At 41.9% G+C, this 27,988-nt stretch overlaps 1 protein-coding gene across 1 annotated transcript in view; it reads right to left on the bottom strand.

Moving 5' to 3' along the window:
• gbe1b (glucan (1,4-alpha-), branching enzyme 1b) overlaps positions 1 to 27,988 on the bottom strand; it is an 80,635-nt gene that overhangs the window by 21,858 nt on the left and 30,789 nt on the right. The window contains exons 10-13 of the mRNA XM_068585552.1: positions 23,803 to 23,901; positions 15,038 to 15,148; positions 14,783 to 14,954; positions 569 to 753 (exon numbers count right to left, since the gene is read on the bottom strand). Of these exons, the coding sequence (XP_068441653.1) occupies positions 569 to 753; positions 14,783 to 14,954; positions 15,038 to 15,148; positions 23,803 to 23,901 (567 nt within the window). The remainder of the gene's footprint in view (positions 1 to 568; positions 754 to 14,782; positions 14,955 to 15,037; positions 15,149 to 23,802; positions 23,902 to 27,988) is intronic.

Genomic DNA, 27,988 nt, shown 5'->3' with positions numbered 1-27,988 from the left:
CAGCAAGGTGAAGGAGCTCTAATCTGACGACTGATTCCCAGGGATGTGAGGGAGGGTATTTTTGAATCAATTACACAGACTCACTTCTAATCCCTGTCAATTTAGCCACACTCTCCATTTGCATTATCCCATTACTTTGCTACCGGCCCCTGTAGAGAAAAACATAATTTTTTTTTCTATCTCGTGGGCTTCAAATGTAGTCAAAGAGAGACGCTGCAGGATGAGAGTGAAATCTATTACTGTTCACCTTGACAGCAGCCAGAGAAACAGGACATCTTCTAAATGAACTCTCCTTATGGTGCATTTATCACCACCTGCCCGACTACTCCAATGTGGAAAGAAGACAACTGTAAAAGGTGTGGAAAGAGGGTGGCTTTGGAAATGCATTCATTCTTGAAAAATAATATTAACAGAGCTAAATCATTTATGAACAATTCGCTGGGACACAAGACATTATCAAATGTTCTGTATGCGACTAAAGAATGATGCCTTGACAGTATGTCGTCGTGTGATTTTGTCACTGAGAGTGCACAAAGCCTCCTGTACAATGAGAGAGTGGTGTCCTTACGGGTGGGGCAGCCAGCCAGCCGTACTTGTCTTCGGCGCGGTTCATGTCCCGGTCAAAGGCGTAGAGCTGATAGTAGCGGAGGTGAGTCGTATCCAATAGGTTAAACTGCCGCCGGGCATAGTGGTAACTCTGATTGTTCCCCTCTCGAGGGAAATCCAGCCACTCAGGATGGCCAAACTCATTCCCTGCAAGAGAAAGTGCGTTATTAAAGAACGTACATAATGAAGGGAAAGGCAGACATTCTCCGTGAATTAGCATGCTCTATTGTGCCGTGCTACGTGGGGGCTCTTTTTCAGGTTTTTTAAAGACAAAAGAAGACGGATCAAAGCGACCCGAGTCAGCGACAGTCTGCGACCTTCGCATAACCCCGGCAGAGGTTAGTCATTTTCATATTAAAAAGAGAGCCCCAATGCTCCTGCAATGTTTTCACCATCTACAGTGTGTCAACCTTCCTGTCACCCAGGACCGTGCCCTTTCATGAACAAAAAAAACACGACAACACAAGAGAAAGCATTGCGAATAAATCCCGTAGCATTCAATTGAGTCTCAGTGCTTCAACAAATTCATGCAAAAATAATTCATCAGGATATAGTTATATATTATTTCTCCCTAACGGAGTGCAAACTTCAAGTCAACGCTGGAAACGGGGAGAAACTGCACCGAACGTCTCATTTATCTCACACAAATAATCTTTAAAAAACAAAAGAGGAAATTCTCCAGGAGATCTCTCTTGATCCTACAATTGATTAATTCACATTTATTACAGCGTTAACTACATTTCAGAAGTATTCGACAGCCCCACAACCACCAGAACTGCACTTTTCATGTAACCAAGGGATATTCTTTATTTTCCTTAACATCTTTTAATTGAGGGAAAGCCGACACGGGTGAGAATAAAACACTCTAGACTAGCAGCATCAAGGAAGAAGGTGTCACACCGTCCAGATGCAAAGCTGAACGCATGCTGTCGAAGTGTAGGAAACAGCGGTCGTGTTGCTACAATGCTGTCACGCCCGGAGATGAGATAATGAATCCGTCATCAGATGTCACCACAACATCATAAAACAACAGCCGGGATAATTGAATTCCTGGCAACGGAAGAAACGCACAGACAAGAGACAGAGTAAGATGCATGACAAGAAGGAGAAGAATACAGACTAGAACACAGGCTTGTTTGTGGTGCCAAGAGCCCCCACACCTCCTCAAGAAAAAAAATCAGACTGATGGGATGAATTGGAACAGACAGGGGCTGACAGCAGATTCTAATGAAATACATCATGTAGGTGTTAAAGAAGTAGCAAACACTAAGGCGCGGACTGCCAACAGAACAAGCCCACTGCAGCACTCGCCCAGGATATAGGGCAGCAAAGAAACACAGAGAGAGAGAGAGAGGAAGGGAAGGGCGAGAGAGAGAGACTTTTCTTGTGACATCTGCATGAATAACACACCTCCTACACATCCAAACTTAAAATGCAAAGGAGAAAATTACATCTCAGACTTTAAACACTGGCAGTCAAAGGCATATTTTCTTCCCTGTGCTACAAGTAGAAGAATGTGTAAACCACTCAACTGAAAGCCCTTTATTGATATTTCACATGCAAATAATCTCATCAAGGACACCCTCACACAGACATAAATACACATACATATAAATGCTAGAGAACATCTTGTGATAGTCTGCAGCTATCAAGGGCAAGGACGTAAAGTGGGAAGGCCGCACGGCTTTTGATGTCGACTACACATCTGGAATGTTTCCTCGACTACAACTCGAACAATTGCAACGTTATTGGCGTCACAAAAACACCAGCGCGGATGTCACAGTTGGGAGTTAAAAATATCCTTTTCTGTCAAATCGTTACTTTCTAGTCTTCATTACAGCATTCATAAAGCAAATCAAACCGTGTAGCTGTAGCCTTGTGTCACTGGAGGTAATTTGTTCTGTAATCAAATCAAATTTCCACTGACAAATGTGTTCTCTTTCTTTAATTTTATTTTATTCCACTAAGCTCCCTGTCACCACAGTGGCCCCACAAGCCTTTCAACATGAATGTAACTACTCTTAATAAATCCACAATACCATATCGAAATGTACCGAGATATAAGGTTGCAAATAGATCATTTGACTCGAATCCTGGGAAACTTTGTAAGAGGAGCCAACAGCTGTGTTAGTAAGAGGCCATGCGGTGAGAAGTTTTTCAGTAATGAAGGCACATCAGAAAAGGTCAGGAGGTCAGCAAAAAGAAATAGGATTCTTCCTAAAAAGTAAAACTTGTCTTTGAGACATGTTGACCATTAAAAGATTGGCCTTTCCATAGCGCAAAAGAGAAAAGCAAGAGGATCACCAAAGAGTGGGCGTTTGAATCAATGCATTAAATGTTACTCCAATGGAGACATTCATTTTTGAAACAAATCACAAACATAGAATGAAAGTTGTCAGAAAAATCCTTTGAGGAAGGAGAACCACATTGAAGAAAACAGCTCATTGAAGTGAGAACTTATTTTTTAGAAGATAGAGCATAGTGTAATGATGCTTTGGGATCCATTTGGTGCGATCATCTTGGTTACTTTCTGTTGACGAAGGAGATCAGCTGACCTCAAATCTATTTCAGACGAGTTTCATTCTACATTCATAGCAATAACCTTTCTGACATTTTACAGACTGAAGACAACTGCAGACTTCCTGGCAGGACTGAAGACAATGCCTTCTTGGCCTGCCCATTCTGGGATGGAGGTGAGACGCTCCAGTGTTTTGAAGTCTGTGTCTAGGACCGCCAGGAGTAAGCATTATGGGCCCCAGAGGGCACGTTTTTCATCTTCCAGTGCCTGAAGAAAACTAGTGTGTCAAGACTTCCCGGCAGGAGCCTCTTAAAGTTTCGGGCTCCTAGTTTTGACAGAGCTGTTTTTGTATCTGCTTTAGCGACACAAATGAGCAATTCCACCACGGATGTTGCAGAAGCTGTGGGCCATGCGACGACCCCGGCCACAAGCCAGCAGTTGATATGTCTGGTCGGGATGACTGCCCTCAAGCAAAGAGACGATGAAGTTTTTGATAGTGCTATGCTGCCGCTAGAGGGACTGTTCAATGTGTCAATCTTCCCAGCGTCCTAAGAGCCTTGAGGAAGAAATATCTCAATTCAAGAGACTACCTCAGTGCTCATCATCCTCCCTCTCCGCTCAACAATGACACCACTTTAAGGTTCAACACATTGTGAACAATACAAATGTTGAATTGTCTGGTTACTAATGTGTATTGACCTGTTAGTATTGAGCGATGCAATGAGAGATATTAGCCACTCACGGACAATCCAGCCTTTGGAACAACACTGAGGTATGTGGGAAAAAAAAAACTCAGCTACGGGCAGAACTGCGATGAACAACCTCAGGCGCTGGGGGGAAATGGTTGCAGGCCATGGTGCAGCAGGCCCAATCGGCCCAACTGGACCCTGACAAGGACAAACGGGCGCGTGAAGAACCGATAACAGCTGTTTTGCAGACTGAGCATACGAGATGCAGATGCACAGTTTACCATAGTGACCTGCAGTAACAGGATTTATCAAATCCAATCCTCTTCAATGGAGATTAATAGAAACCGTTAAAAGCACTGTATTTCTTCTTTCTAAGTGACTTAATGGGCATTTTGGGTTTCTCCACATCTGTGCTTAGCACTGGGTACCAGGAACTGAGAGACTTACTATGAGACAGTTTTACAGTATTGATAGACTGCTTGTTCTATACGGCCTATACATGTTGGCCTGTGCAGACGTACCTCTTCCTGCCTGATATATTAGATTTTAGGCTACAGTCCATCAGAATCGAATGCACATGGAGTCTGGTTGTCCACTCTCCTCCGGTTTACAGCACACACAGATGTGGAGTGGTAGATGGTCGGTGGTTCACCGGCTCTGTAGGTAACGGTTAATTTTAACTATTTGTTAAATGACATAAGGAGATTGGTAACAATGTACCCTTCATGAGCATCAGGAGTTGCCTTGATGCTTCCTTAAAATACGTATGGGCATCTGTGGGTCGATTGAGATCATTCTGATTTGCCAAGCACATATGCACAGCACAGAAAATGAGGGACATTAGTGGCTATGTTTCTGTAAGTTATGTAATAAAAATCCAGTTAATACTGAAGAAAACAAGCGGCTGTCTAAGTTCTCAACCCACTTGAAAAGATAAGTATGAAACAGGGGATTGCGCTGTATGACAGATGTCAAAGGCATTCTACCATTTGACAAACTTCCTTCAAAAAAAGAAACCTGATTCCTTAATTTCTTATTGTACAAAGGCAGCCACAGCGTAACATGCTGCGGAGTCAGGTAGCATTCATGTGATATCAAGAGGGAGCGATGGCATAAAAGAAAACACTGCTCGAGATGCTCCTCCCTTTAAGTAGCACCTAAGGAATAAGCCTCACGATTACCTCAGGGAATTCATTCTCAAGCAGAAAAACACAAGAAAAAAACATGTTCAGATGCTCTGTCTCTGCCAGGCATCAATATGTGATGTTCAATGCATCATTTACGATTTTTGTCCTCCCGCTGTCTGTGTGGCTCAACAACATCTGCAGTACTTTTGAGTTCCTTCATTTCCCAGAATGACTTTCGACATGTTCTGTCCTGCAATGTGTTTCACGCGGTTCATGCAGGTGGTGTAAGTGAGAGCAACCACTGTAGTATTGAACATGTTGTGGTGAAAATTGACTGAGAGATGGATCAATGTGTGTAATGCACTGCTCAGACAGCAAAAAGCCATCAAAGAGATTGCTGTACTCCACATGTCACAGACAAAGGATCCATGAAGACTCGAGCTCCAAAGGCATTACACAGGTATTCAGCCGTGTCTTGTGTGTATGTGCACCTAGCTTACAAAGAGCCGTGTGCCAATGCCATGAAACATACTTATTCTAGGTTTTTGGGATGCAGTCTACTATTCTATAGGAATACTAAATGTGTTAATTGTGAGTGTGCCGTTGGTGGACTCGAACGTCCTATAAAGCAAAGCAAAAGGGAAAAGGTGGAGTTACTTAAAGCTGCCAAATTATTTGAACAATTTGTGTATGGAGATAAGAAAAAAAACAACTGAAATCTTTCATCCCACATTGTGTATTGTCTACAAGTAAAAACCAGAAGCAATTTAACCTTTTGAAAACAGTGCACGAAAATCCTCCCGCTACCATTTTAAGTCCCAGCATGCCCCATTCAGACAATCTTTCTGCTCAAAATATGTAATTTTTCCATTTTTGAACTGAACAACACAGTTTTTTTGACTGAAACTCCTTCGTAACAGGCCAAGTCTTTGTTGTAATGTGATTTTTGTTGCAGATTCCGATTCTTTAGGCCCTAATCTTTCCAAGAAGGTGTTTTATTGACCGCTCAAGGAGGCATTTTTGGGGGGATTCTGGCTCATATCATGCTGGATGTTCATAGTTATGATCAAAATATTTTTTTAAAAGTGTTTTTTTTTTTGCAGATATACATATTTTTCCAAGACTTCGCTGAACAAATACATACAATAAACACAAGTATTGGAATTCATTTGTGGGTTCTTACAACGACTCAAACACAGGAAAAAGAAGGTTTGGAGCTAAAACGGGTCAAAAAATTAAAAAGGAATATGAAATCGCCTATAGTGAACACAATTTGCAACTGGTATGTAATTTGGCCTCGGCTTCCAGCCAAAGGACGCACCAGGCGATACTGTATTTCTGATTAGTTCCTACTCTCCGGTTGAAGATGAGAAACCGTCAGAACAGCTCATTGGGACCAAAACTAGTTTTAAACCCTTCATGAAACATATCATCGCACAACGTTCTGAGAGGACCGGAACAACCCGGAACACCGTTACTGCTCTAACGTGAATCAATCTCATTGGCAGTGTTATAAATAACAGTAAAAAGAGTGTACTGCAGACTGGTGTTCCTTCCAGCTGATGCCATTCAGATACTCGCTCTACAAATCATCCAACATTTAACACGCATCCTTTTTCCAATCTCATCCCTCGTCTTCAGTGGGCTCATGCGTGCAGCTATTGATAAACTCGTGGTCCCTGAGCTTAACATTCCTGTGCATCTCGCTGGCTGAGTTAATTGAAGTGGTCGTTGTGTCAATGTTTCGAACAGAGCTCCACCGATACCATCAAACGCACAAGCTGTTTCATGTGCAACTTTGCGACCTGATGTTGGGCCATTTTTGACTCAGTTTCCCAGGATCCATCAGTTATCACGCCTCCAGGCGAGAACTCACCCATGATGAATAGCAGCAACCTCCTCTTTGTTCTCTCCCTCTCCTCACCTCTACTGCAAAAAAGCAGCAGACTTCAGCTGTCTCTTCGCTTTCACCTTTGCAGGCAGCGAGAGCGGCACCGCCGTTCAACTCCTCGTCTCTCAGGTACGGCCTGCCAACTGAGCAGGCATACACAGAACTTTTCTTTCACAGCAGGGACCTGACAGACTCTGGTTAGATCAGGACGCACTGCTAACCCAGAGTAAACAAGTTTAGCACCGGCGGCTACAACAAAGTCTGCCAGCTGACTTCTCAAGCTACAAAAAGCAACAGGCAAGTTTTCCCCCATGGACATGTTAATGTAACTTGGTCTGGGTCAGTACAGACTTTGCCAAAATTGATGCTTTCGTTATGCTTCTCAAAGACTATAGGGGTTTGCATGCACACATATCATCGTTTTCTAACCTGCTGTATTATTATACACATATTACAATCACTTGCATGAAACTGTAAATTGGTTTTAAACACAGACAGTGTAATCTCAAAGTTCTGGCACCGTTCACGCTGAAAATGTGTTCATTCAAGACAAATAGACCACGTGAGGTCCCAGTTGCCATCTGTAATTCAGCCTTTTCTCTAGTTTTACTTTGTCAGCCATTGAGTTTTGTGGGCCATGTCGCCTCAGACACCATGTTGAACCAATAACACCGTCCTTTGTCTCTCCCTCGCTCATGCACACAGACACACACTTTAGTCACGGTTATTAATCTCAGTATTAATCAGAGTTACAAATTGATAACCTTAGTATATCTCATATGACTATTTCATGAGACTATACATTAAGTGGCTATCATTTTCCTTTAGTTAAAGGCCCCAAAGTGATTTTAATATCAATTAAATCAATCAGAATAATTATTTTTGGTAAATAATAATTACTAAGGATAGCAATTGCATTGCCCTTGAGCTGGTGCACCTACACATGTTTAGTGCCCTATCATTATTGATATCATCTATGGCTCATTTAATTAATATGGATAATTAATATGTGATATTTGCCAAAATCCAGACATGTTCAAAAGCATCTCTAACACTGTCTTGCCAGCCACACTGGATCCGAGGGTCTCCCACACCTGCCAAATCCGACCCTAACAACACATCCCTGCAGGCCACACTTTGGCATCCCTGCTCCATGATGGACTTCTTACGTGGGATTTATTCCGAAGTTCATTCGTTTGCTGATGTGAGAAGAAACGGGTCTCGTTCATGTAAGAGTGAGAACACTGCAGTCTATGTCATTGACCAAATAAATGCACTGAGACAAGCGGGATAAAAAACAGTATTGCATCATCTGTGCAACCAATCACAATGCAGCGCACGACAGCCGCTTTTATGTCTGCCGTCTCCAACCTTCCGTTATGGTCTGAACTGCTGATCATGACCATCTGTTTCTTTTCGTGTGAGCTTTTTGTGACTACCCCAGGAAAAAAAAAAAAAAAGAGTAAATACTTCAGGCACCTGTAGGCACAGCATCACTTGCTGTCGGTCACTGAAATAAATTCTGTTTTGATTTTCCCAAATGGGCCCCATCCAGCGCCGCTGATGCAGAATAGGTCACCAAAACTGTCCAATGAATGAGTCACCTGTCAGTCCGTGTTTACAACTCTTGCTTTGTTTGTAATAAGTCAGTGTGAACCCCTAATGGACTCGAACCAAAAAGAAAACAATGGATCATTTTTGGTTCCTTGGTTCAGAATGTGGGGAACCGAACAGGCGTGAACGCTGTCGGTGCAAAATAACGAGCAGATAAAGGAACTGCTACTCTGCGCCGCACTCGAGATATTTTAACGTGATGCCACTTCATCTACAGGCCCACACTTGACCAGCGCACCTAAGAACTCCGCCACACAACAAAATGCACCCATAAATGTAAGGCATGCAAGTGTAAAAGTGTTGTAGTGTGGACTTTTACATCAATGAGCCATTCCTTATCGTCTACTAGCTCTGTGGGAGGGTGTGAGTGTGTGCGTCTGTGGCATACAGGAGGCAGGGGGGGGCATGTTCACACACCAACATACTCACATATACCGGAGGAAGAGGGGGAAAAAACAGTGATCTGCCCATTTTGTGCAAGACAGAGTGCCCAGATACAGGCGGCAGCTCTCGAAAGAGCTACACTTCATTAACAGTGGAAGCGCACCAGCCTCTTTTGCCTGCATTTGCTTTCAGTTTCCTAATGTTATTATTTTATAAAGTCTAGCGGAGATGATTGATTTCCTGTTCAGGTTGATTCAGTGCACCGTGGAAGTCTTTGACTCTTCTTTTCATTTGGGCTTTAAAGAAACACATTGGACACACCTCCATTAGGTAATCATTTCCCTCTCCTCTACGATAACACGCCAATGTTCCTCCCATATGCCTGCATTAATCACCGTGATAATAACCTTCCTCTGCCTCCTCACAGCTGAAATAAACCAGATAGCACAGTTTGCAAAAAGGACAAAATATGATGGATTCTCACCACAACACACACACATGAATAAAATCATCATTTATGTCTCGTAATATATCGGGGGCAGTGTTATCTGAGATAAAATACCGTGAGGGGTTTCAGTGTAATATATACAAAGTTTGCTTTTGGAACATTCATTAAAGGATAATTGCCGTGTTTTACTACGTCTGAGTTCAATAAAGTCAGCCATGTGGAGAAACACTAGTAGTCAGCAAGATCCAGTTGTAAACAAACCAGCCGATTATCTTAACCACTTTATATTTGTAGCTAAATTGCACAGAAAAACACAGAAAGTGTGGAAGGCCACAGTTGACCCAGGAAGTGGAATGGATGGTTTACATAAAACCTAAAAGGTGTGTAGTAATTTTTCCACTTTGATCTCGTGAATTAACATGGTGAGTCCAATGTTATTATTACTGATGGCTAAAATTACATACTTACAAGTAGTTACCCAAGTTGTAATAGACCACTGGTACAAAGAGCAATACAATGTTAGCTGCATGTCTGCGGGCATTGAAGTTTCGATGGGTTAATCTGTTCCAAACTTAACCATCTCAATCACTATTGAACCGATTTAGTCTTGACATTCAGGGTCTCCAGAGTATGAATTGGCATCCTCTCTATTCCCCTCTACTTCCACCAGCTGGGTTACATGAGTGGTTTTAAATGAAACAAGTATTGGATGGATTGCCATCAAATGTCAAGTTCTAACATGTAGCTCAGTGTGCCTTTAGCCCGGCTGTCGACACTCAGTTTTGTAAAAAATGGAATCAAAACTCCCTTAAAAACTTGAATTTAAGGAAAAGGAAGGTGGGTTTATGGTTGAGGGTTCAGTTTAGGGTTGAAATAACAATATTATGTCTGATCTTGGATCTATTGGAGAGGCCTCTAAATAGCAATAGGGGGTTCCAGTTACATGTTATCAAAGCCAATAAAAAGTGATCGCTAAAACACCAAAATAAGAGAGCATTATTACATTTGTTTTAAGAAGTTGCACAAAGATTTTGAACCTATGCTACGAGGTGAAAACGTGCCGGAACTTGTTGATGCTTAAATCTATGCTGCTTCCAATAAAGATATGATTAATGGGAAGCAACCATGTTTACACGAGGTTATGTCAGACAGCTTTTCAGCTGGCACATCCCATTACTCCTCTACACAGCCCTGCATCAGATAAGAGCCTGACAGTGACACAGTCCCCTCAGTAATTAGCAGCACAAGAAGGAGCCAAAGATCAATGTGTTTTCCATTGGAGGGATTCTGGCAAAGGAAGATCAATGAGGGAATCAGAAGGGACGGGGGAGGCGAGAGTCCCAGGTTTCAGATGCAGCGAAAGGAGGAAAGAAAAGAAAAATAGAAGCTGCAAACACGATGCAACGATTATTTGCACTTGCTAGATTCATTTTCTGTTACTGCGTTATCGTACACTCCCACTCCCAGTTTGCACATTAAATACGCATTACTGGTCCGACAGCAGCGGTGGCGGCGCCATATTCCCCCGAAAACCACAAGCTGGCATGCACAGTGAGCGCACAGTGAGCTCTCAGTGAGGTTATCATCCATTTGAAATGTATTCGGAGGGAGAGCTGGTTCTAAATTCACCTTCCATGGCTGCAGTATAATAGTGACCTGTTGCATTGTAGCGATCCATGAATACGGAGTGCCGGGAGAAGTTTTTAGCTCGATGATTTAGATTGTAAATCCGCAAGGTTATCTTGAGTCTCTGTGAGCCCTGAAAGTCAGAAAGTGCAAGTGCCTCTATTCTGTCCCTGCTGATGTAATGATAAAACCACTGAGGCGTTTCATTATTGCCACGCCACTCGGCGCTTTAATGTCATTGACACTCCGCATCCTTGACAGTATCCATCTCCCTGCCTCTGAAATGACGATGCGCCCTGTGTCCTCTTGCTGTGTGGTGTTTGCTATTGGTCACGAGTAAATAAATGGGCTTTTTTTCTAGATTAGACACTACCAATTGATTTGCTTGCTCAAACAATTTGCTCTTGCTCAGCACTGACTAAATGACTGTCGACACTGATCAACTGAGACGACACGTCATCTCACATCTACGTGATTTTCTTTTCCCCTAATGCTCGCCCGACAGCTGGAAGTTGGATGAACTTCAGAGCGGTGTGTCACTGTGAAACTTTCTGATTTTTGTGTTCTTCAGGGTAACTTTTGACTTTCATCCGTTATTACCGTTATCAAGAGATGATAGCGTCATTATTCGAGTCAGCCAGACAGCAGTTCTCAAAGGAGAACGATATTCGGTTTTTGTGCCTCCTTAATACCCGTCTCTTTTCCACGAATGCTCTTCAAACCACCGAGCATTGAACTTGACAGAAGGGGCTGAATTAAAGTCTGAAATTCTCGTATGCCTTATTTGTCCAAGTAAATCTGCCAACTCTGATTTAGGGGAACGGAGCACAATTAAGCATAATTGTGAGGTAATCATATTGAAAAGGAGGACTTCATTTTACTTTATTGGGGTACTTTTGTTTCAGCTCTGTCAATACTACAATATACGTTGTGCTTCTATGATGCAATATATACAAACCAAAACTGACAGATTTACTGATGCATGACAGGTTTAAAGAAAAATCAAAATCAAAACAACCCCTTTGAAGAAATTTGAATAACTGAGTGAGTGGAGGAAAATTGTACGTGTGATAAAGTATCCATCAGTTCCTTCAGTAAAGCGGGTAATGAAGAGCTTGCAGGCTGGATTCAGCAAGAAGAGTTATCATTGATCTAGAGGTTAAAAACGGGTCACACCCAGAAGGAGGAGAAGCCAGATCACCATTAAGGGGCGATTTTACAACAATAACAGACATGTTTCCACATCACATAAAGACAGGTGGAGGACTCGGAAGGAATTCTCAGATTTACGTTCTCTCGTTCACATTTCAAGTAAAGATAAATGCAGAATATTTATTATCGACACCCAGATCTCAGTGTATCATTTTAGCAGCTCAAAATAAAATATATTCTATAAAAGCAGAAAGGACTGATGCGGAAGATGAAAACTCAAGGATTTACAAGTTGGGGCCAACGGGAAGCGCCGAGAAATGTATGGATAGTATAAAGGTTAAAATAGCATTCATATAGTACATGTAGTACATATTACTACTTGGACGAGATATACCTCCCCATTTGTATCAATGAAAACTATAAACAACATAAACCCTCTGATTCTGTTCACATAAAGTGAGTTGTCAACTGGGCTCGGCTTAATAAATACAGTCAATCCTTACAATGAGTTTCATGCCCTTTTATTATTGCATATTTAGCTAGATTGAAAAGATTTCAATCTGCAATGCATCAACTAGTTACTGGTTAATTCAGTCATCAACTGGCAGAAGAGACTTCTGACATATTGTCCTTTAGCTACAGGATATGTTTATGGCTTTGGACTGTGCATTAATACAGCATATGTGATCCAAAGATAAATTGAAAAAAAAAGTATGGCGAAAATGACAATTGAGCATCTGGAGTAATTTTCACAAAAGATAAGGGATTTGCCTGACTTAATAAAAAAAAAAAAGAGCCATTTCAAGTGTTGTTTTTCCAACACCGCACCACCTCCTCAAGACGCCGCACTGATTAAGAGTAAAAGTACACGAGACACACAGCACCGAGAGCACAGCAGAGAGCGACTTTTAGCTATACTTAAGCCAGAGAATGAGATATGATTACTATCAACTGTCCTTCAACTGACTGCCCACATGGGGTCAGTTCTCTGACAACCTGTTCATAATGAGCTGCGCTGGTATGATTGTCAGCCGCTTTGATTGGGCTTCTTTTGCCCTCCGCCGACACATCAGAGCTAAAATTCACAGGGTGTTTCACTTTTTTTTTTTTTTCCACAGAGTAAGACTGGACATCGCAGAGAATACTGAGCAATAATGAATCCGAAGAGGCTGCTCAGGTATTACAGAAATACTTTGATTGTTGGGACTCAGATCTTGACCAGATCGCCCAGTCAGCAGGTGGAGCTAAAAGGCTGTAGATCATGAGGGCAGGCTGTGTTTACATTAGTGAGGCTCATCCGAGGAAATGCATTCCCTTCAACCAAGGTTAAACTTCCAACATCATTAATTATCACTTTATTATCTTTACCAGCAGGCCTCGTTGAAGCATACCGCCGCTCAGATGATGTGAGAAGCATCTCAACAGTGACGATGAATTGGAATCAATGAGAGAGAGAAAACGGTAGCCTATCTGATCTTCGACAGCTTTTGTCCTGCATTTTACCATCAGCTCTGGGAAGTATTAATGTCAACCCCACTTCAAAAGGTTTCTTTGATGCTTATCATCAGCCTTGACTCATTGGTCGCGAGTTACACCGAGGATGTATCCATGAAAGAAATATAAGAAATCTAATAACTGAGTACTTCACCCCGAATGGAAAATAAGTGACAAGGGCTACTTCAAGCTATTTCAAGCCCTCATGAATTAGGATATCATTATTATTGCAAAGATGAATCATGTTTGTCTTGCCCTGAAGCTAAAGAAACACACTATGGCATAATGATATGTATAAAAATAAATGCACAAAACACCCGGGAACAGTTGTGCAAAATAAACAAACAAGGAATAGCTCATCAATAAAAAATTGAGAGTGAAGCCCGTTCCTGCCCGTTCGATGGACAGGAGAATAAATGTGCATTTCTATCTGTTCATTGAACTCTTAGGGATTGTTGTGTCCGCCTGAGGGGAGAGCTTCAAATTCAGGATGAATACGGTACATGAGAGGGGTCTAAAATCAACCCTCCACAAAAACTGAACTAGGCAGGAAGACGATGACTCACAATCACAAACCCGACTGACTCTTGGCTTGTTCATTATACAGCCTATTAATAATACGAGCTGTTCATATGATTTTAATATACAGTACATACGACAAGCAATGTTATGCAATTTGATATGCTGTGTGATACTTTGATATGCAATATGATACATGATGTGAGAGCTGAATCAACATTATTATACAGTATGTATATTGAATTGGAAGGTGTGTAAGTAAAATCCTCTATGCAAACACATAATTACAGTGGATCAGGGTTGCAGCATTTGATTGTTTTTTTTATTAAAGATTATTCTGCCAATTATTCTTTTCAATTCATTTAGTATAAAATGTCTTTGAGACATTATGTCTTACCAACGGTTACAAAAAAACAGAAACGTAGAAGATCCTCACTTGAGAGAAATGTTTGTTTGTTTGGCAGTTTTTGTGAATTAAATAGAGATGTATAATTATAATTCTTGTTGGTTCATTTTCTGTCAATTCATTTGTTGTTTTAATACTGAAATCTTCCATCAGGACACCTTCAAAACACAGCGTTCTTTTGACCTGCCAATACCCATTCATTAATGACTGCTAAATAGTTTTTATCCTTGCACACACACACACACACACAATAAGTTATAGGCAACTGTAGGTTGCTAGATTCTCTTTGTGTTACCACAATCACTCACCGATGAAATTGAGGTAGCCTTCTCCACCCAGACTATGAGTGAGGAGGCGGATCATCTTATGCAGCTGCATGCCGCGGTCGATGACGGCTGTCATGGGAATCAGGGAGCTCATGTTGGTGTACATCTCCTTGTCCATCAACCAGAAGGCCAGACTCTTATCCCCAACCAGCGCCTAGAAAACAGGGTTATGTTTTATAACCCATAGCAAGATAATCCAGACACTTTTCAGGGGGATCTTGTCGGAAGATAGCCTACCTGATCATGGCTTTCTGCATAGGCTATGCATTTCTCTCCATAGCGCCTGTTGGTCAGTGTGTGGACGATATTGCCCATTTCCCAGTCCTCATCCTTTAACTCCTTCAGGATCTACAGGGTGACAGAGACGGGTTATTGAAAAAAGGACGTGATAGATGTGTTGCTGAGAGATCCATTCGGGCTCTGACTGATGTCTAAAGCTCAGTATTTCAGTTCTGGCACTCTTTCTACCTTTCTTAAGTTTTCTCTGGGTTACACTTCTTTCTCAGATCAATCTCAGTTTTGACATCTCTATATCCGCACTGTGAGTTATGTCTACCTTTGAATGGCGGTAATGGAGTTTTTAATAACTTCACTACAGCCTATGGGTAGTAAGGCACCAGCCCTTCCCACCTGAAATGGGCAAGGTCAGAGCCTCTCATCCAAACGGAGGGATTCAACAATAAATCCAACCATGGAATCAATGCCCTGCCACTGGCCTGCCTACATCCACACTTCTTGCTGAAGGGGTCATTTTCTGGAGGTGGAGGCGCTACCAAGAGCACAGGGGCAAAGTGAAGATAATCGCACCGACGGTAGTGGGCAACGGAGATGATTTAGTAAACAAGAGAGATGTTAGAAAGCCACAGTATCTATATCACTCAAATGAAAAAAGGAGAGTTTATGCCCTCAAAGAACCCCTGGTGATAGACATGCAGCATGTCTGATTGGTGGGGGAGTTGGAGAGCCCATCTCAGTGACGGGCTGAAGTCTGCTCGGTGGAATCTGCTGTGACAGCTGATTGACATGTCAGGAAACCTTTATATTACTCTACAGAGCAATGATCCTCGGAGTAAAGAAGGTAATTGTGTAGATCAATACGTCTGAGATGAACTGGCTGGTCCACCTAAATAGAGGCTCTCCCACTCTATATATCACCATCTGTTCACATTCACTCGTACCTAGCCTCAGCCTTGTGTGGCCATATTATTCATTCCCACTGCCACCACAACCCCTCAGTGAGGCGCTGCTCATCTGCATGCGCTACAAATTCTCAGACCTTTTAACTCCCTTTGAGCTCAGTGCGCTGCCTCAGATCCTCGAGCCAAGCCACGCTGGCTGTTCTTTGGTTTTAGCTCACCAGGGCCCCTGATGCAGAGGACCTTATAACTTGGAACAAACATCACTGTAATTTCAACGGTTACAGTCTAAATCACAAGTAACAAGTATTAACAAGCAGACTTTGGCATAGACTGTCTGGCCCCAGCTGCCAGGTTTGATCTGTCCACCTCTTTTTCTCCCAAGTAGTTGGATTTTAATAGTATTCAAATGATTTGATTTTCACCATGTAGTATTGCCTAATTAGTTTATTTGCTTTATTCATTCACATTAAACGATCATGCCTAAATCCACTTTAGAGGAAAATGAGAGATGTTGAGCCACATTTTCAGGCACATTAAGATGTTATAATAAAAGACATTCAATACAAATAAATGGATTAATATGGAACGACAGGAGCAAAGATGGCTTACACAAAGTCTTATTCAAGAAATCACAAAAATATAAACTGTGGATACATTCAAAGAAAAAAGTCTCGCATTTCCGGTTTCATAGCATAATACCACTGTTTTTAAAAGCCACAGCAAGAGTGTATATCGCACTTTGATTTGTGTAGCTTCATGCTGCTCACTGATGTGATTGAAGGTGAGCGTGTCTCTTTGCTCCATTCTCTGTTTTATTCAACAGACACGTGTTTGGGTGATTTTCACCCAGCGTTAGTGATGGAGGGGGCAAACATTTCAGATGGGTTTTAACATGGAAGGGAGACTTGTGTCTTGTGTGTGTGTGTGTGTGTGTGTGTATATATTAGGTTAAATGTACCTGATGTTAGTGATAGTGTGACTATTTTTACCGTTAGTGTTCTCGGGTTAAATGGTAAAAAAAAAAAAAATTTAAAAAAATTACGCATACAATTTGCCTTGAGGTGTTATTTGAATTAAACTTAAAGACGTGTGACAAACTGATGCTTCCGTCGTCCGAGTTTTATATTCAGCGCGTCTGTATATTGGGACAGAGGAAGTCTCTGCATACCTCATGGGTTATTAGTGCAGGCTGGAAAATCAATTGAATAGAAAAACATCGGGGAGATTGTTATGTGCAAACCTGTTATGACTATACATATATATAATAAAATACATTTTCTAATAACCAATGCAGATTGGTCACAGTTATCAGGTTTTTGTTCTCAAGACACTATTAAATGAAAAGTAGATAGGTTAGAAGCATCATGGAGATTGTACAATACATGGTTACTATATGAATACATTGAATAGTAACACAAAGCTAACAAATGCATTTCACATTTCACTCCTGCAGCTGAAGTCAGAATGCAACACCAGCTGAAAATAAATGTACCTTCTAAATGAGACTCTTTTTTTGGGGTTTTTACCCCCCATCGGCTCCAATATAAAAGCCAAACAAGTGAATCTGCAGAATATTCCCCCGGAGATCACACCGTCCGCCTCCCCATCCACGTACATTCAGACACTTTACACTTCCTTATGAATCATTACAATTCAATTCAACCGCAAAAGTGGTCTGGGAGCAATTAATCTGGGAGTGGGGCTGTCGGAGCGGAGACGAGAGTGACTGGGTTGACGACTTCCCTAGCACCAGCTCACCCACATCAGCCCCGACCAGCCGAGCTTCCTGGCACCACTGACACTCCACTTCATCAATGATAATGAGCAGTGCACAAATCTTACTTTACAAGCCTGCTGTCAGGAGCCAACCAGAGTGCTCGGATTAAATAGGCAGAGCCAGAAATAAAATAAGGAAAAAAAAATCTAGCGGCGCAGGATGAGGTCATCTCACTGCCACTGGCGTGCTGTGACTGATTCCACAGCCTCTCCACTACCATCACATCATGCTGGGAAGGACTCTGCGCTAGAGATGTGTTTAGTGTAAAGCTCTTTGTTTTACATCGGTGGCTTGCCCGAGCATCCTGCCTCTCTTGTCTTTACTGGCACCGTGTTGCTATGGGGACATCCTTGCTTCTCACATACAGCGCCGCCCCCAGAGATGAGCAGGGAACAAAGGTGTGCAACGCGCAATCCCACGGATCAAGTCAATGCCGCCCTATCTTTATACTTTCACAGTTTCTTGTGGAAATTAATGAACATTCTGCCCACACAAATGTCTCCGGCTTGACTCGGCTGAAAAGGCACTCCTCTGCTCGTCTCACAGTTTGCTAAAGCAGTCACTGTCTAAATCTCGCACCGCCGGTAACACTGTACAAGGGAGGCCCCAGAGTACAAATAGCCCATGAAATAAAAGCAGAATGAAGCTGAAACGTGGACGTTAAAAAGGAGGCGAGAGGAGGGTGACATCGGTAAGAGATGAAGCTGCTGACATGTTTACACAAAACAAGCCTAAGTCATGTAAAAATAAAGTGTTTCCGGTGTGATGGAGCAAAGTGTGTTGACCAGAAACGGATTTCCCCCATCGATTAAATAAGAAGAGAGCTCTGCAGACTGATATTTTCATTCAATTCAAATAAATGGTGGAACAGAAACAAAAAAAAATCGGGACAATTGACTCAGAGGTCGGTCAAGTTGAAGAGCGGAGAGATGCCGGAGAAGTCTCTGCATTCTCTCCTCCTCGCCGCGACCGACGAGCCCCCTACCTTCTCCGCCTCTAATTGTTTCAATTACATCTCAATCTATTGTAGCTGGAGGGAAGGGTGCTTGTTAAATCTGAGGGCTTTTGTAACATTATCCATTAGGAGTGACAGCATTTTATGCTCATAATCAGATCGAATCATCCAAAACTTGTGCTGTGTGTGCCTTATCTGCTCCTCATTAGGATATCTTAATTTTCCCCAGCCTGTTGGTCCTAACAGCCCTCTGCAGCCAGTAAATGAGTCATATCAATCAGTCATGCTGGGGACGAAGCGCAGCGTGAGGCCTCGCTCGAGGAAGCTGGAGAGAATCACTGGTGCACACGTGAATCTATAAATAAGCTAGCAGCCATGTTGCTCCGTCTCTTTGTCTCGCACTCCTTCTGTTTCTTCTTGCCTGTCTGGCTGTCTGCCTGTTTGCCTGTCTGTCTGTCTGTCTTCCTGAATGCCTGCTACCCCCCTGCGCCATGTCTACTTCTCCACAACACACCCCTCACTGGAGGCTCCACTTGAGTCCATTCAAATCCTTCCCTAATTGACACTCTGTGAGAAGAGGCAAGGCTAGCCCTGAGTGCACTTCACTGACTATACCAAGGCATGTTCATGTGAATGCTCCCCTGCACAGAAATACATGAATTTCGCTGCTCGCTTGCACTGCCTCAGCTTTGCGATTCATGCAATGTCATGTCTCCTCGGAGAGGCAACAAATGTAATTGACAAAAATGCAACCAGAAGAAGTATGTAAAACGAATATTGCGTTGCAAGCAATATTGCTGAAAAAGTAAAAGCGGCAAACAGCCTATCCAGAGGCGTCCCGAAGATAACCCTGTGAAACCTTTGGTTACCGCGGAGGAGGCTGCGTTGCAGCGCCGCAGCACAGCCTGCCGCACAGCCTGCCGCACAGCTATTGCAAGAATCACAGAGGAAGGTCAAGTCTGGGACTATCTTTCTCTCTCTCTCCCTCCCTCTCTCTTGCTCCCTCCATCGTCTCAGAGTGAAACCCACCGCTGTGAGAGACAGACTTGATTAACGATGCATAGACTTCCCCCATCGAGAAACACAAGAAACCGTAGTGCAAGAGGACGCATGCGGCGCCGAGGTCGCACACTCTGCTTTGCTTTATCGCCGAAATATGAGTAAATATAACTTTCAGTCTGGGCTAACTGGGCGGCGTTACATGGACCATATAAAAAAAGACAGCCTTTTTAGGCCATTTCCCCTCAAATATCAAACAAGAAAAGTCCTTTACTTGTTCTAAACACACACACACACACACACACACACACACACACCGCATTCCAGCCAACCCAAACAGACCGACATCCCCACAGAGGACACACGGCTTGTCTGCTTTCCGACAAACTTACTTTCTCAAGTAATACTTGCTGATTTCTTAAAACACTGTGGAGTACTTAGGCCGAGTGGGCGTCATTCCTAATAAAGGCTTCGAGGAACCACCGAGGGGCTCAAGGAAAGAAATGACGAGTTATGTTCTGATCCCGAGTGCAGTAAATCTATTCTCCAGAAGAGGCAAACACCGCAGGGTTAACAGAAGCTTTCCGTGTGTACGGCAGTGTGTGATGGTGCCATCGGTGCAGAAAGCAAATATCAGATAAAGAAATACATCATAACCTTTATTTATCTCTGGGTGGACAGATGAGTGTGCGTACACCTTTCCGGTGTCGCTCGGCTTCCATATCCCACAGTTGTGGACTTTCATACGCGACGGCCTGATGGTTATAAGCAATGTTTTCCCATTGTGGGCCATTAAGTACTTTGACAGTGGCAGTTTGGGCTGAAGTAGCGAGCTAAAGGGTGCTTCAACAGTTGTTGTGGAAGGACGGAGAATATTTGCCGTCCAGCATCTCCCCATCCAGTCTGAAGCCGCACCGGGTGGTAACATTATCACTCAATGGTGTTATTAAGTTTGCTGGCAATGAGTAATCATCCCCTTTCAATTTTAGCAGTGATCACTTAGTTATTCACGCCGCGATTCAAGTTACTGCTTTTGTAATCATCTTACATAAATCCTTTATTTTACTAACCTTTGCAATCATTGCTGCAGGTCCTATAAAGCAACCTGTTGATGACCAGCATATTCTAAATACACAGTCTGTACACTGTATGTCCTCAACACTAAACATCCATGAGTGTTGTTGTTGTAAAGTCGTCTGTCAGAGTGGATGCTGTTCAATGTCTTTTACCATTTTACCATCATTCATTTAATCCTTCAAAACACACCTCTTCCAACTCGCTTTGACCTGTTAAACCCCTACACCTACCCTGTATGCCCCACGCAGCCTCTTCAGCTTGCTTTCCTTTCTTTCTTTGTTACCTAAAATGTTCCGTTTCTTTGTTTTGCCTTCCCATTTTTGTTCTGTTCCGTTTGTCATTGTCTCTTGTCCATAATGTAAAGTGTCTTTGCGTATCCTGAAAAGCGCTAGATAAGTTGAAATTATTATTATTATTTTTAGTTCAGTGCGATACATTAGCTGTAAGTACTTTAGCTACATTTAGTCTGTAAGGGAGCAGAGCGAAGAGCTGCATTTTAGGTTGTGTGGCATGGATGAGGGTAACCTTGAGGAAACATGGACAAAATGAAAATTCTGACAGTAGGCAAGAAAAACTGGTCTCCCTGAAGGGTCTTTACCCACAAGACTTCACTCTTCCAAACCGGCTTTTCTTCGGTACAGAATAACCAAGTGGTGGTGCTTGTCCCGCATACTTCAGCTCATCGCAATGAAGCTTGAGAATTCAGTTCCCAACCACATATGAATGAATTTAAACGATAATGTGGTTAATGTGTCAAATCATCTTAACTTTTTACCGACTAATAAAACTTGAATTGAAATAAATAAATAAATAAAAAATAGGATGGGAACATCATGTAAATAAACAATTGTTGTCAATCTGGTTTTAACACGTGTTTTTCCCTGACTCCTGTACAGCACTTTGCGATCTTTGTCTGTAAAAAGTGCAATATAAATACACTTTACTTACACTACGCTTGTTTAGCACAAGCATCTCTACACATAAACACACAAGCAAGGTATTTTTTACCTCACACAGATACCGCTGTACAGTTTGAAGATATTTTGAAGCATTAGAAATCTGGTTTGGGAACTGTAATTAATTCATGTTTGGACTTTAGGACTATAAATTGTCACGCTCTATTGCAATTTCATTAAATGTATGAATGGAAATTCAAATAATTCAAATTTAATAATTAGATTTTCTATATTTCTTCACAGTTGAAAGTGTTCCCTAATGTCAGAGTGAACATAATTGACCTTTTTCTTCATGAATTCATTACGTCTGAAATGACCCTTTGGCCTTATGAACGAGTGGTGTGTGATATACCTGCTGGTACGAGGGTTTGTTGTCAGGAAAGTAAAATTAACGAAGCATTGATTTTAAACAGAAAAATAACCTTTGCTTTGACATCATGTTATGCCACCCAAGACATATCAGACGGAAAAAGGAATCAAAGTTCAAAGTAAAAGGTGACTGCCAGCCTATTCAAATGCTCCACTTAAAATAAATAAAAATAAAAAACACAAATAGGATTTCCGCTTGGATCAGTGACGAAATGACCTTTTCGTTAACATTATGAAAGTTTGTCTTTATTTTGAAATCACAATTAGTTATTCTCCATCATTTATTCATAACTATGTGTTTGAAGGGATAAATAATGACCTTCCCATTCACACAGCGGGTAGGATTAAGCAGGGGAGGAGAGGAAAAATAAATTAACACTGCCTCACAAAAAGCACAAAGACCTTTCTCAGTTTGATAAAAGAAAATAATTTTCCGCTTTGGGAGAAGAAAAGAAAAGAAAAAAAAACAAACAAGAGACTTTTGACAGTCTTCATAACAGCAAAAGAGGTCTAGAAAAATATTGTGACCTGTTTACATTCGTGAATATGTCGCCCTGTGAATGTGACATTGTATTATGGTTATCCTTGTTAGGCCTTACGCTCAGCAGCTATGATTGATGAAAAGTTATGTTATCCTCAGTTCTATTGTATTTAATATAATATTATGCAAATCACTTGTTTTAAGTACAGGTGTGTGAAAGAAGATCTATTTCATAGTGCAGCAGTGGAATTATTTAAACAATCAAGGGATTTCATCAGTGCAAGCGATCAACGTGGAATACTATCAATGTGTAAATTAAGTTTGCTGTCCATTTGTCGTTCATTTACATATCTATTATATAGCAGGTGCAGGTGTCCTTTGATACGTGTCAGTATCGAAATTTTCAATCCACGGAGAAATGTACGCAGCCCCGTAATAAACGAGCCGGTAGAACAGACCGGAAAGTGCCGACCAATTAAAGGCGACTGGGCTTTTTTTTTTTTTTTTCGCGAGAAGGGGGCTTAAACAGAGAGAAGGATTAATACTAGTGTATTCAGACAGAGTGAAACGTTTTTTTCTGAACATTAAAGCATGTAAAAATGTTCAAGAAAAAAAACTAAATACAAGCATGGACCCAGAACTGAGCATGATATGTCTCCTTTAACCCACTGTTACATTGAGATAATGCATTGTGCAGACCGTTGCTGTTTATTGTACAAGTATAGACACAAACCTTTCTCAGAACATTAGCATTTATAGTATAGTGTACGCCTACATTCAGAAGTCTGTTGATAAGGCCTAGTTTTTAAGTGGCTTAAGCCTCCTTGTCTGTTCAATTCACAGAGCAAAACAGTGTGCAGGTTCCTTCACGCAAGAGCCTCGTGTCACTGTATTGCTCGACAAGTTTTACACTTGAAAGCTTCTTAAAAAAAGGCTCAATTGCGGAGCAACAGACTCTGCTATAACATCGCACAAGAGTGGTTAAGGCATCCCGTCACATGTCCCGTCACTCCCTTTGTCTTTCATCCCCCCGTTTTTGCTTTCAGATTACCTCTGCTGTATTTGTGGATCATACATTCCTGTGTGAGCAGAGGCCTACAGTGTGTGTGTGTGTGTGTGTGTGTGTGTGTGTGTGTGTGTGTGTGTGTGTGTGTGTGTGTGTGTGTGTGTGTGTGTGTGTGTGTAACCTGCTGAGGAGAATACAAAACAAACAGAGGGGGTACAAAAAAAAAAAAGTAAACCATCTTACCTGAATCCACTTGTCAGGGATGGCCATAGCCAGTCGGTAATCAAACCCAAGGCCTCCCTCCTCCACTCCTCTGCAGAGAGCAGGCATCCCCGACACATCCTGCAGAGAAGTCACATTATTTCATATCACATTTTCCCTTTGTGTGCACAGCTTTCTTTCCCAGGAGTCAGCCAAGATCACATCAATACCACTCCACAACAAAAAAACGGACTGAAACTCCTCCTATACCACAGGCCAAAAAAAGAGTGACACCCCATTTCCCTTTGCATTACCTCTTAATTACACCAATGAATGTGCAAGTAAGCCATGCCTGACGATGAAGTGCTTTTAATTAAGTGTGGCTTCAGCCGCATGGGGTCAGAGACCCCATGCTGGAAGCACACTTCATGTTCTCCTGCGGGCTTATTAAGTGTGGCTTCAGCCGCATGGGGTCATAGACCCCATGCTGGAAGCACACTTCATGTTCTCCTGCGGGCTTATTATTATTAGTTGGAATGCTGCAAGCATTCCAACTATTGTTCTTCAAATCTTTATTAAACTTATTATTATTATTATTATTATTCTATTTCTTCCATCCGTATTTTGGACCTCTTCAACTCCTTCATATTTTCAGCTACAGAAAAAAGTTCAATTATTAAAATATTCAGTTACCTAAGGACACGATGGCTGAGACCTTTCATATTTCTGACTTTTCAAATCTTTGAATTATTAAGCTTTTTATGATTTTTTTTATAATGGGACCCAATGAGGAAATCTTCAAATCATCTTCAACTTCAAACGTTTACAGTTTCTTCATACATTGAGCTTCAGACAATATTTAAAATTCCACATGTTGACAAAACCTTCAGCTATTAATCTACGCTTTTACATTTTTCATATTTTCTCAAATTTTAAAATTATTCAGCTCTTTATTTAAAAAAAATGAATGGTTTCCAATGAAGAACATCTTCAAATCCGCTTTCAACTCTTCAACTTCAAAAGGGAAAGGCTCTGTCATGCCTTCAACTAGAGACACCATTCCACCTTTAAAATGTTGACAAAACGTTTAGCTGTTATTGTATTACTCATCTTTTTGATATATCCTATAGTGTTTTAACTGTAGGCGTTTTCGTTTTATGTTTTTTCCGCACCTTTTCTGCCTTTCTCATTATTGTGTGTTGGGCAGCTCACAGCGGTGACGTCATACTCCAGAGCGAGGGCACTTGGCGATACACATATTTTAAACTTGCTCTCTACTCCAAACCGTATACTCTTTGGACATAATTTATAGCTCAAAACGTTGGAAATCTTGTCTTCTGCCGTAAACTGCGGTCGATAGGAATCCAACAGATAAGACTTGTTGAAGTCCGACTGAATGTGAGAGCAGGTCCGTCCCCAGCAGCAGCCCTTTGGTCTGTGCATCTGCAGGCAGCAGGCACGTAAGCGGCCGCACACGCGAACGGGTGGCGCACATGAACGGCCGTGCTCGCGCGTGAACGGCAGCGCACGTAAACGCCCACTAACATGAAACGGCCGCGCGTGTAAACGCTCGCCAACGGGTGCGCCCGCGCCTCAATGGCCGCGCGCGTGAACGGCCGTGCGCGCGTGCGAACGGCCGCATTAACGTGTTATTATGGTCGCGTGCACGTTCGTGTGTGTGTGCGCGCGTGTGTGCAGGTCACTTTGGTTATAGACGTCAGGATGAACAGCTTCACAGACGTTCACGTTCTGAGGTTTGACGGATGGTTTTGTAGACACTCAGTAATATCAGGTCTCTCACCAACTGCACCTGTAGATCAGTGGTTAGCAACTCTGCCTTAGGAGCAAAGGGTCAGTGGTTCAAACCCCACCTATGGCAGATTTTAATTTTTCCCAAAAACTTTTTTTTTTTCTTCTGTTGGACTGGACACTGTGGCGGGCCGGGTCGTATGTTTGACACCCCTGATTTAGATGATGCAGTTTTCCTTTCAACTTTTCCAATTATACATTTAAACGACAAGAATTTTCAACAGTTCAATTAAATGACTTTGAACTGTAAAATGTTAGCAGGTATTTTGCCTTTTCTATATTTTCAATAATGATTTGCTATTTATTTATATATTCATCTATTCCGCTATTTTCAGCTATATTAATATATTCAGCTGTTTTGACATATATTCAGCTATTCTTTCATTTTCAAATGTATTTAGCTATATTTAGCTAATTTAAGCTATATTCCACTATGTTCAGCTATATTCAGCTATTTCTTTCAAATATTTCAGCTATAAGCTTCAGCTTTTTGCATTCCAACGCATTTTCAGCAGGAAATGCTCTTTCTAGTTATTATTATTATTCTTCTTATAGTCAAACCACTACTCCTCCCAGAGCGTTGCCAGCACATGCGTAAAAAATACGTCGAAACGTGCGGTTTGCGCGGGAATCGTGAGGTATGACTTTTCTAAGAGATTCGCCCGTACGTTTTCCCGAAAAATGCAAAAAACATAAAAAAAATTTCACGAAATGTTCGTAGAGGGTGGCGCACCAATTAACAGAGTGAGAAGAAGCGACAGAAACTGTTAAAAAAATAAAACGTATTTTGTCATTACTCCCACAATGTTCACTCTTCATACACCATTGTTGGATAGAAACGTTGGAAATCTTGTCTTCTGTCATAAACTGTGGTCGATAGAAATCCAACGGACTCAGACGTCTTGAAATCGGACTGAATGTGAGAGCAAGTCCACCTCGCTCTGCCATCCGCCGCCATGTTAAATCTCCCTCCAAAGCCACGTCTCCCCTGAAGCTCGTACCTGATTTGTAAATCGCCCGTACAGACACATGTTTTATCGTACAGACTCGCCAGTCACAGTATCTGTTCATCAGGTCTTCCTAACGCTCAATATGCGATATCGAAGCAATAGTGGCTTTTAAAGTACCATTTTTTTAAAATAGTTTGAAAGGAGTTCCACAGTATTTAGGTCTATTAAGCTCAGCGTAAGGAAGTCCCTTTGAAGTCATCACCATGGCAACCTTTGATCTAACGACCCACAGGTGTTCTCGTTAGGGCAGTTTAACAGACACACAGACACTTACACACGCACACACAACACAGATGACTTCTGTCTCTCTGTCTGTTTGTCTCACACACACAGACACACATACACACACACAAACAAACAAACACATACACAAACACACACAGACACACAAACACACACACACAAACACACACACACAAACACACACACACAAAGACGTTTACGTGTGTTTTATATTGTGTAGTTGTCAACACTGTGATCATTAATAAGGTCATATGATATTTCATATACGTTTGTGTGTGTTCAGGACGTTCAGTAGTTTATTTCCTTAAGTCCACAGTCCAGTCTGCCTCTAATCAGTCTGCTGGCGCTCACTTGGTCACCATGACGACGGCAGCACACAGGTGCTTCATATCAGCCAATCAGTTTAACACACAAACCAACTCAAGTGCTTTGGAGGAGAGACGGGCGTCAGAAACAAAAGCTATATATTGCGACGTCTTACGGCAGTAGTAGCCACACTTTCAAAATTTCTTGCGAAATTTTCTAGTTATTATTATTATTCTTCTTATAGTCAAACCACTACTCCTCCCAGAGCGTTGCCAGCACATGCGCAAAAATTACATCGAAACGTGCGGTTTGCGCGGGAATCGTGAGGTATGACTTTTCTAAGAGATTCGCCCGTACGTTTTCCCGAAAAATGCAAAAAACATAAAAAAAATTTCACGAAACGTTCGTAGAGGGTGGCGCGCCAATTAACAGAGTGAGAAGAAGCGACAGAAACTGTTAAAAAAATAAAACGTATTTTGTCTTTACTCCCACAATGTTCACTCTTCATACACCATTGTTGGATAGAAACGTTGGAAATCTTGTCTTCTGTCATAAACTGCGGTCGATAGGAATCCAACAGACTCAGACGTCTTGAAATCGGACTGAATGTGAGAGCAAGTCCACCTCGCTCTGCCATCCGCCGCCATGTTAAATCTCCCTCCAAAGCCACGTCTCCCCTGAAGCTCGTACCTGATTTGTAAATCGCCCGTACAGACACATGTTTTATCGTACAGACTCGCCAGTCACAGTATCTGTTCATCAGGTCTTCCTAACGCTCAATATGCGATATCGAAGCAATAGTGGCTTTTAAAGTACCATTTTTTTTAAATAGTTTGAAAGGAGTTCCACAGTATTTAGGT

The sequence above is a fragment of the Clinocottus analis genome, unplaced genomic scaffold (assembly GCF_023055335.1).
Source record: "Clinocottus analis isolate CAN_PGR_092001 unplaced genomic scaffold, fCliAna1.0.p SCAF_2, whole genome shotgun sequence".
NCBI lineage: Eukaryota > Metazoa > Chordata > Actinopteri > Perciformes > Cottidae > Clinocottus > Clinocottus analis.
Note: the sequence above shows the minus strand (reverse complement) of the source record. Positions and strands in the feature narration are given on the sequence as shown.